Source organism: Pygocentrus nattereri, chromosome 13, assembly GCF_015220715.1.
Source record: "Pygocentrus nattereri isolate fPygNat1 chromosome 13, fPygNat1.pri, whole genome shotgun sequence".
NCBI classification, from domain to species: Eukaryota; Metazoa; Chordata; class Actinopteri; order Characiformes; family Serrasalmidae; genus Pygocentrus; species Pygocentrus nattereri.
In genome coordinates this window covers 10,689,599-10,700,021 of record NC_051223.1, presented here as the reverse complement: position 1 = coordinate 10,700,021, position 10,423 = coordinate 10,689,599, and the positions used below count along the sequence as shown (strand labels likewise).

Here is a 10,423-nt window from a genome sequence, read left to right as displayed (position 1 = left end):
AAGCAAAAAATCATTGAGCCATGAATAGACTGGTGCAGAACGTTCCCTCATACGATGCGTTCACACTACCAGCAGGCCCAGTACGGCTGCAGGTGATTATTAAAGTCATGAGTGGGATATCATAAGTCAGGGGTGTCAAACTTGATCACTTAAAGGGCCATTTTAAAGAATCTTGACAAATCTGCAGGCCAGCTGTGTTTTTATTTCATTATTCCTTAAGATTTTGCCACAACCCCAACTGGCCTTTGTTTATTCAAAATATCCCTAAACTACAGTGGCCAAAAATAGACACTGAATACGTGAACAATTCAAAAATGATTTTAAATAAAATCATTTTATATGAAACAATAGATCAGATTAGCTGCACATCACCCTTAAACCTCTTTAACTGACCCCAGTTGTTTTTAAAACTGGCGATTTGCTTGGACATCTTACGGAGACAGGATGACATCCTGTATAAATAAAAATAATGTGTGGCCACAACTTACTAAGGCTTGGGAATGAGATGATTAAGTCCTGGCAATGATGTATTAAAGCGTGGGAACGAGATCCTAATGCGAGATCATGACTTAGTAAGCCGTGATCGTGTTCCCACACCATACTAAGTCATGACCACGTCTTCATCATCTCATTCCCATGCCTTACTAAGTTGTGGTCATGCATTATTTTTATTTATACAGGATGTCATCAGCTGGGACTCTGTACCAGAGAGGCAATCAGGTAGTTATAATTTTCTGAATTGTTATCTTGAGATTACGAGTAAGTTGTTTTGTTATCTTGAGATAACAACAGTTGTTATCCTGACATAATGAGTTAGTTATCTTATGATCTTGAGATAACAAAGTTGTTGGTTTGATATTACAAGATAATTAACATGTTATCTCAAGAGAACAATCCAGAAAATGACAGGAGCAGCTCGTGGCCTCTCTGGACTTCCTTTTTTTTTTTTTTTTTTTTTTTTTGGTGCTGTCTCATAGATCATTCTTGAGGAGGGAGCGGGAGCACACGTTATGTTGCAATGCATGCTGGGAACTGTAGTGAAGCTCATGGTGAAATGGGCTAATATTAATTTAAAAATTAAATATTATGATATTATATATTGTTATTATTTTAATGAAAGTATATTAATATATACAACCCCATTTCCCAAAAATGGACACTGTAAAATGTAAATAGAAACAAAATGAAATTATGAAATCATTTAAACCTGTATTTCATTGAAAATAGCACAAAGATAATATGAAATGTTGAAACTGAGGATTTTTAAAAATTATTTTAATTTTTTTAAATATTTGTCTATTTTTTTATTTGATGCCAGCAACACGCAATACACGGATTTAAATACATTCAAGCCAAAACTTTATCATGAATCAATGTCTCAGTAAATTCATAACCATTTTATGTAGGAACTTTCTGTGAGGAGCTTTTAGAGGGGAGGTCTGGTTCCTATCACCACCACCGTGAATAGTTCTGACTCGGCAAGTTTCTCTAGAACAGAGCGTTTCACACCAAACCGCCCTGAACGGCTCTGTTTACATCTTAACCAGTTAATTATGCGGACTTTTAGGTTAAAATCAGTTGAGTTCCCCTTTAAAACGGGTCTTTCTAGTCGCGGTACGCATGCTGTTTGTCTCAGTGTGGTACCCGTAATGCATCAAAAACCATAAACAGATGCTGAGTGTTGGTAATTTAATCCCATTTAATCCCATACATGGAACCTGCAGATCCTAACAGGGTGCTATAGATGGCTGAAGTTCGTATCAGCCAAAACAACAACAAACACACGAACCCGATTCTAGGTTCTTATTCGAATTTCCCGTTCCACCTTAAATGGGCAACGGTTCCATTTTGAATGGACATGCAGAATGTAACCGCTGCACCATTTAAACTGGAACGGGAAATTAGAATAAGAAGCTAAATCCAGCCTAACACACCGGTAAAAACGTTACCACATTGGCCGAGTCCTAAATAACCTACGAACCCTCTATTTAGTGAACTAGACTAGGACTTCCGACTTCGTCACCCAAGTAGTGCACTAGCTAGTTAACTGAGCGCCATTTGGGACGCAGCCACTGCCACCGTTGCTAGTCACCGACACCTGATGTTGAACTAGCCGGGTTAGCAGGCTTGGCTAGCGGCCTCACACGGGTCTGTGTCTATATTTTCCAGTTGTTAAAAGTCCTTCTTAATAATGGAGGCCATTTACGTTCAGGGTATTTGGGTGGCCGAGGCTTTTCAGTCGAAAACCAGGGAATATGAGGATTTCTGGCTGTTCGCGACTCATATCGGAGACCCTAAAGCAGCCTTCCTGATTGTCTTCCCGCTCGCCTTCTACGTGCACCGCCGAACCGGCGTGGCTGTGGTTTGGGTGGCCGCTCTGTCCGAGTGGCTCAACCTGGTTTTTAAGTGGTAAGTCAGGGAAAAACGCCTCCGAGGGAACTTAAACAGCACAGTTTGGCTGTAATACAAGACTGCAGAGAGAACTGTCACCTAGTGCTGTGTTCCGGTTTGTCGGACGCTAGAGGGCGCCCCCGAGCAAGTCCAAAATGAATGAGTTACTATGGCGCATTTGATTTCATAGTTCATAGTCTTTCTCAGGGAAGGTCTTATTTCAGCAAGACGCTGTCAAACCACATTCTGCATGTATTGCAGCAGCATTACTCCGTATTAAAAGAGTCTGGGTGCTAAAGTGACCTGCCTGCATTCCAGACCAGTCACCTTTGACAACATTTGGTGCATTATTAAATAAAAAATACAACAAATGAGCCCCTGAAACTGAAGATCAGCTGAAATCCTGTATCAGGCCAGAACAGGAAAACATTGCACTTTTTAATTTACAGCGGCGTCTCCTCAGTTCCCAAACACTCACAGAGTGCTGTTAAAAGAAGTGGTGATGAAACTCAGCAGTAAACAGACCCCGTCCCAACTTTTTTGGAATATGTTGCTGGCATCAAATTCAAAATGGGCTAATATTTTTCAAAAAACAATAAAATTTCCTAGTTTCACCATCTGATATGATGTCTCTAGGATTTGTCATTTAAAAATATGGTTTATATGGTTTGTGTATCATTGCATCCTGTTTTTATTCACGTTCTGCCCAGCGTCCCAACTTTTTTTGAAATGCGGTTGTAGAAAAACTGATAATAAAGGCAAATAATGAAATCTGTCATTCTGTGTTATTCTGTAGGATCCTGTTTGGACCAAGGCCGTACTGGTGGGTCGACGAATCTCGTTTATTTTTAAAAAACAAACCGCAGCTCCAGCAGTTCCAGTGCACCTGTGAAACTGGACCAGGTGAGGCAACAGAGGAGACCTTTAATATACAGATCAGTGGCCAGGCCTCTAGATACACCCTGTGCACAGGTATATAACTGTTGCCGAGTTGGACTGGGCGTGACAATATTTATTTTTATCATGATAAATTACGTCACAGTATGACTTGATATGCTGTTCTGAGTGTATCGTGGATATTGGCAGAACTTAAAAACACTTATCAGCTGCATCTTTGACCGCAAAAAGAGAATCATTAGTCCTGTGTAATTCGATTTATTGCAGCTCAGTGTGTGTAATGTTGAATACAGTTAAGCTAGAAGCTCATAGTATTAGAGGTTCAGAAATAATTGCACAAAAACCAGAAGTACAGTGAAGATAAAAGGTCTACACACCCCTTGAACTGGCAGGGCTTTGTGTTTTTCCTGTATAGAAGCCAAATTGTGCAGGATTAATACACCAATCAGGCATAGCATCATGAGCACCTCCTTGTTTCTACTCTCATTGTCCATTTTATCAGCTCCTCTTACTGTATAGGTGCACTTTGTAGTTCTACAGTTACAGACTGTAGTCCATCTGTTTCTCTGATACTTTGATTCCCTGTTCTTCAGTGGTCAGGACTCCATGGACCCTCACAGAGCAGGTACTATTTGGGTGGTGGATCATTCTCAGCACTGCAGTAACACTGATGTGGTGGTTGTGTGTTAGTGTGTGTTGCGCTGGTATGAGTGGATCAGACATAGCAGTGCTGCTGCAGTTTTTAAACACCTCAGTGTCGCTGCTGGTCCACCAAACAAAAATATCCAGCCAGCAGCGTCCTGTGGGCAGCGTCCTGTGACCACTGATGAAGGACTAGAGGATGACCAACACAAACTGTGCAGCAGCAGATGAGCTATCGTCTCTGACTTTACATCTACAAGGTGGACCGACAAGGTAATAGAGTGGACAGTGAGTGGACACAGTGTTTCCTACAACAGTGATATGAGCCTTAAGAAACTTTCTTGATACATGCCATGGCACAGTATTTATCTTTTCTGACCTCTGATAAGTTGGAATGGATGAAAAAAAAAACAAAAAAAAACACCATCTCTCAAACTGAGTAGTTCTTTCAGCGTTTCACCCAGCATGGACTACAGTGCTCAGTGGCTTAGCTGCTCTTTGGGCCAACCAGCAGGTCCTGGCCATTGACAGGGTCAATAGACTGTTCATGATGTCAACCTTTGTCATTTAGTACCTGAGATCCTGTTCTCACTGAAACTGTGTGTGTGCTTTTCAGGTAGTCCCTCAGGTCACGCCATGATCACTGGTGCAGCGTGGTGGGTGGTGGCGTCCTCTCTGTCCTCCTTCCTTCGCTCTCGCACTGGCAGGTCAGTCAGAAAACTTTGAAGTTCTTAGTATTAAGATTATCCTGAATTTTCATGTGTAATTATGAGGTTGTACAGCACTTAAAGGGGAATTCCACCAAGAGATTTGGTGTGAAATGGTTCAGATATCTTTACAGTGGTGGTGATAGGAACCAGACGTCGCCATGACTGCAACACAGATATAGACATTTTATTTACCATCCAGAAACACCAGAGAACCTACATGAGTCTTCTGAGTTTATATGGAATGTTGACGATGGAAAATATTGTAAAATCTGGAATAATACGTTTTCTATTTAATAATACTTTTCGGCTATTTTGCCGCACAGCGCCTTGCATGTCTCCCTCCACCATGAATGGAGTTTAAGTTCTCTAAACTATAATAAAACAGCATCTCATTCATCAGGCAGTGAATTCATAACCATCTTATATAGGAACTTTCTGTGAGGAGCTTTTAGAGGGGAACATCTGGTTCCTATCACCACCACTGTGAACAGTTCTGACTCTAAGTTTCTCTAGAATGGAGTGTTTCACCCCAAACCGCTCTGAATGAGTCTGTCTATATCTGAGCCACTTAATTTTTAAAAAATAGGTGGAGTTCCCCTTTGAATCTTAACGTGAATGTAACATGAATCTTTGTCTGTGATTCAGTAAGTTATTGGCTGCAGTGCCTTTCCTGGTCTACTCTGTGCTGCTGGCGGCCGTTAGTCTGTCTCGGATCTTTATCTTGGCGCACTTTCCTCACCAGGTCGTTGCTGGCATTCTGGCAGGTCTGTAGACAATCTCACTTTAGAGAGCACTACATTTTAAAAAACAATAGTATTAGTTCTATTAACGTTTTATTAACGTTGTTAAAGCTTTCCAAACACACCGTTCGTTCCCCAGTACATGCAGTCCAAATATGGAAGCTGCAAATACAGCCTGGTTTTTGAATTCATTATTTTTGTGGTTTCATGGAAACCAACACATTTCCAAATTTAGCCCCGCCCACTGGCATTGAAGTTATAAGGCATATTTCAGCCCAGGCTGCTTTCTAAAGGGAGGTACAGGGCAGGGCAGCCAATCAGAACAGAGCTCATTTACATACGTCAGTCTTAAAGGTAACATAAGCAGCCTGTGTAAGTCTGAGGGAATTAGAGGTTAGAAAATGGTCATGTAAAAATGACTTATGACTGTTTTTGGTACATAAACACACAAACTTTACAAGTGGACCTATTTCATGTATAATAAAATGCAGAAATATGTAGGATTTTGAAACTTTAAGGTGTATTTCTTTGTTTCGGATGTACAGCAGAGCATTTAGATGTGTTTATAGCAGCTTAATGATGATGATTTGCCTTTTATTGTTCATTGTTTGCAACTATTGAAAGACAAGCTTAAAATGGCCAGATAAGCTGATTATTATGCTGTGCGCACACACAAACGTCTGAAATTATATGCCGTAATGTGCAGTTAAGCAGAGTTAAGCAAAGCTACATTTTTCATGAGGGTCATTGGACCCAAAAAAATGTAGGCTCCGCGCCGGCTCAGCGTGGTTCAAATTTACTGTCACCTCAACCAAAGAACCCATTTCCCCGTAATTAAAACACCCACAGAACATCACAGAGCCCCTCCAGCCTGAACCACACCTCAGGCCTCACTGAGGGCTTCCTGAGGTCTATAATGAACACGAATCCGATCATCATTCACATACAGGCAGAAACAGATTCACCTGACCAAATAACACATTTCCAGTCATGAACAGTCCAGTTTTTGTGTCCCTTCGTCCACTGTAACCGGGCAGCTTTGTGGTCAGAAGTGAGCAAAGGCCTCTTGTGAGCCACTCTGCTCTGTATGTTCATGGTATGCAGTCCCTGCAGAGCATTCTTTCAGAAATTGGTTGTGAAGAAACTGCTATGACTTCTAGAAGTAGTTCTGGCCTGGAAGCGAAGCAATTTTTTTTTTATAAGCTGTGAAACCAGCAAGTGATCCCTGTCCGTCAGTTTCGTCTTTTGGCCACGATTCTGTTGGGAATTTCCTGTACACTGGGATTTTTGCCACTGCTGGTTGACCCGTATGACTGTACGCGTCAGTACATCTGCAAATACATCTACATCACTCTTTTCTACGAATTAAACATTTTTCCCCCAGTTTTTCCCCCAATTGGTCATCTCCAATTCCACCCACTAGTTGGGACTCCAACAATCACATGATACCACCAACGCTAGGAGGGTGAAGGCGCAGGTTTCCTCCGAGACCTGTGAAGCACCATGCATCCTTTTGAACTCCCACTCATGCAATGTCATTGGACAGCCAAACGCAGAGGAAAGTGCCAACTACCAGTTCTGTTATGTCATCATGCTGAGTGATGGGGGGGAGACGGGGAGGGCTATTCTACCAACCCAAAGAGCTTGGCCAATTGTGCTCTCTTGGACTCCTGGCCATGAACGGCTGTAGCATCACCTTTTCTTTGGTGTTTTCTTTGCGACACATTTTTCACACATTGGGCAAGACATTTCACTGCACTGTACCACCTTTTCTCAATCTATGAATCCCGTCACACACCCCACATGTATTTACAGCCTGATCGTCCGCATACAGAAGCCTGAAGTTACCACTACCTTAAATTAGTAAGGTGACTAATTTTTTGGGGAACTTACAAGCTTAAACTGGCTAAATTGGCTGATTAGCCACCTTTCTTGCAAGCTGTGTTTACCTAGCAGCTAACAATACTGCGCACACTCACACAAGTGTCTGCAATTACACAGAATAACATGCAGATTTAAGCAAAGCTACCTTTTTTTTCTACAAGAATGAAAATATAACCTGCTAGCACACATGCTAAAAACAGTAGAATTAGCTACAAAGCTAAAGAATAAATGAACATCGCTCACCACAGCCCTCTATGTTAAGAGCATGTTGTTTTCATGAGTCCCATAATGTCTCAATTAATTAATTTATTGCATTTTTGTTTAGTTTATATTTGCATGAAACCAGCCCACAAAATTCACAGCATCATACGATTGAAATCTGACAACTGTGGAAATGATTAGTCAGGTTAAATAATTGCAATCATCTTAAATAATTGTGATTATGTGATTATGGAATAATTGGGACAGGCCTAGTGTTTTTTATCACTTTGATATTGATTATTTCAATGGAAAACAGCACAGAAAAAAACATTACTTCTGTTGTGTGTGTGTCTGTCTGTGTTCTGAGTGGGTGAGTGTGTGTGTGCGCATGTCTAAGAATTCTCTCTCGTTGTTTTCCCCAGGAGTGATGCTGGGAGTGCTCCTAAACCGCACAGTGCCTGAATGGCGCTCCCTGGTGTTCTTCCTGTGTTCTAGCATGGCTCTGCTGTTAGGAGCACTGCTGATGTACACTGGACTGGAACAGTTTGGAATTGATCTCTCCTGGTAAGTCATCTGGCTACTGGAGTGCAACATTACACTGTTCTCCTCCGGCATGAAACGAAAAGGAAAAATTGGGGCAGCTGCAGGGCCACGGCGGTATGGACTTTTTTTTACCACAGTGAAAAAGCATCGTACCCCTGCAGTTTGGAAAAAAAAAAAAAGATTAAAAAGGTACAATAAGGTAAAATTAAACCTGTTTTGGTAGTTGGATGTCAGCTAGTGGGCAGCTACAGTTCCAAACAATGCAATCACCACAGTATGACTCGAGTGAGTGACACAAAGCCAAAAAATCAAACCTGTTCCCTGATGCCGTCATGGTGGTACTTCGCTCCCATTGCAAAGGCCTTGGAGACTCCTTGTAAGGCTGTTGTGCCTCCTCCTAAGGCTGTTGTGCTGGCGAGTCCTGTGTTGCATCCGATTTATTGCAAAGGCTTGATTTATGTAAGGGACCTGAATTGGATGCAATGCAGCATGGTGATCATAGATTAGATGTATTTCCTCATGGTGCACAGGAGTCATAGTTCAGTGCTCACCACGGTTTGGACATCATGATTCGTTTGGAGTTCAGTACAATGGTGAAAAGCAATAAAAAAGACCCTGAAATTGTATCAGCAACACAGCTAACAAAGTCATTAATACCTTAAGATGGGACAGGTGGGGAAATCAAAACAGTTTTTAAAAATAAATGTAATACGATAATGGCAAAGTGGGCTGACATCATATCAGCTAGTTGTTACTATCTGCTGTTTAGTTTTTTTTTTTTTTCCAGGCTGTCTATAATTAAAATGTTTTTATGAATATAACTTTTTTACGTTGTTTACATATTCATTACACACTCAGAAAAGCATATTGTATTGTGGTTTATCATGAAAACCCATCACCCCTGCCTCCAGGTCTATTTCTCTGGCTAAAAGATGGTGCTCTAAGTCCGAGTGGGTGCGAATGGACACGGCTCCTTTCTCGTCTCTGACCCGTGATGCCGGATCTCTGCTCGGCCTGGGGCTCGCTCAGTTCTGGAAGCCGGGAGGATGGACTCTGCCCTGGGTACCGAAGACACTCTGCCTGGCCCTGTCCTCTCTGGCCCTCTTCCACATCAGCCAGTTCCCTCTGCCCACTGTCCCACCCCTGCTGTTTTACTCCCTCTTCTTCCTCAGATACGCCATCGTGCCACAGGTGGTGATGGTGGTGGTTCCGGGCCTCGTGCATCTCCTCACAGCCAAACCTAAGAGGGATTGAAACCTCATGGCTTTTGACTTTTACATACTTTCATATGTGCTTTACATGTGTGCAGGCAGCACGGCTTCAAAGCAGAGGCGTCCAGCCTGGAGACTTTTTTTAGTGTTGTTTCTTGTTTAAAACTGGTCTCAGATTAAATTTACTGTATAGCAGGGATGTATTGACATACATTCCAGGCTCCTTTTGTTCCGGATCAAGAACATTTTGGCACTTCTGTGATGACTAATTGCAGCAAGAGATGCACAGATGGTGAGTATTACTAAAACTAGACTAGCTGTTATTTAATATTTCATGCTGCAGGTATCAGGTTGTTTTGAGGATTCTTGCTGTGCCTGATTGGCTGCTGAGTCTTTTATTTAAAGTTATAAGGACTCAATGAGTTCAGGTTGGTTTTTTGTTTGTTTTTAAACTAAAATCTGAATTCTTTTAGTGCACGTTTGTCCAAATCCATGGAGCCCCTCTTTTGACATCCTGTATAAATAAAAATAATGTGTGGCCACGACTTAGTAAGGCATGATCTCATCCCCGCGCCTTACTAAGTGGTGGTCATGGCTTAATTATCTCATACAGTTATGGTTAAGTTTTTTTATTTATATGGGATGTATATCATTGTCCAAATCTAAGCAATCAATACAAAAGCAAGTAGCCGCTTTGGCTTCAAACTAGGGTACACTCTTTAAAAGATGGTTCTTTAGTAAAGACAGTGGTTCTGTATAGAACCATTTGCATGTGTAAATGGTCTCTGCATGGTGGATTGTTCTTCAGATTGACAGAACATGTGTTGTATACAGTTCTATTTTGCACCAAAGAAGGGTTTTGTTGTTATAACAAGCTTGGCTTGGGACCTTTTTGGTGCTGTATAGAACCCTATTCATAAAGGCTCTATATAGATCCATATACAACACGTTCTCCATCTATCTGAAGAACCACTTCACCATGCAAAGAACCATTTATCATGCAAAGGGTTGTTTGATTTGTTCATGTTCCTATATAGAAGCATTGCCTTTAGTAAGGAACCCGTCTTTAAGAGTGTATGTATGAGTTTAATCAGATACCGGAGAGAAACTGGACACCTACACAAATATCTGCTTGGCTTCGTTCAGAGTGATTACAGCCTGTGTTCAGAATAAATATGTATAAATAAATAATTGCTTCATTCAA

At 41.4% G+C, this 10,423-nt stretch overlaps 1 protein-coding gene across 1 annotated transcript; it reads left to right on the top strand.

Annotated features, from left to right (window-relative positions):
- Positions 1 to 2,072: 2,072 nt before the first annotated feature.
- g6pc3 (glucose 6 phosphatase, catalytic, 3) lies at positions 2,073 to 10,423 on the top strand. Its single transcript, XM_017695022.2, has 6 exons — positions 2,073 to 2,409; positions 3,188 to 3,294; positions 4,547 to 4,637; positions 5,286 to 5,404; positions 7,888 to 8,029; positions 8,920 to 10,423. The coding sequence occupies exons 1-6, from the start codon at positions 2,192 to 2,194 to the stop codon at positions 9,260 to 9,262; spliced, it is 1,020 nt and encodes a 339-aa protein (XP_017550511.1). The 5' UTR covers positions 2,073 to 2,191; the 3' UTR covers positions 9,263 to 10,423.

Excerpts from the sequence above, each read along its gene's own strand:
- g6pc3 (XM_017695022.2), top strand. The coding sequence starts at position 2,192 with ATGGAGGCCATTTACGTTCAGGGTATTTGGGTGGCCGAGGCTTTTCAG. Across the intron at positions 3,295-4,546 it reads CACCTGTGAAACTGGACCAG|GTAGTCCCTCAGGTCACGCC; the intron begins GTGAGGCAACAG and ends TGTGCTTTTCAG. Across the intron at positions 5,405-7,887 it reads CGTTGCTGGCATTCTGGCAG|GAGTGATGCTGGGAGTGCTC; the intron begins GTCTGTAGACAA and ends TGTTTTCCCCAG.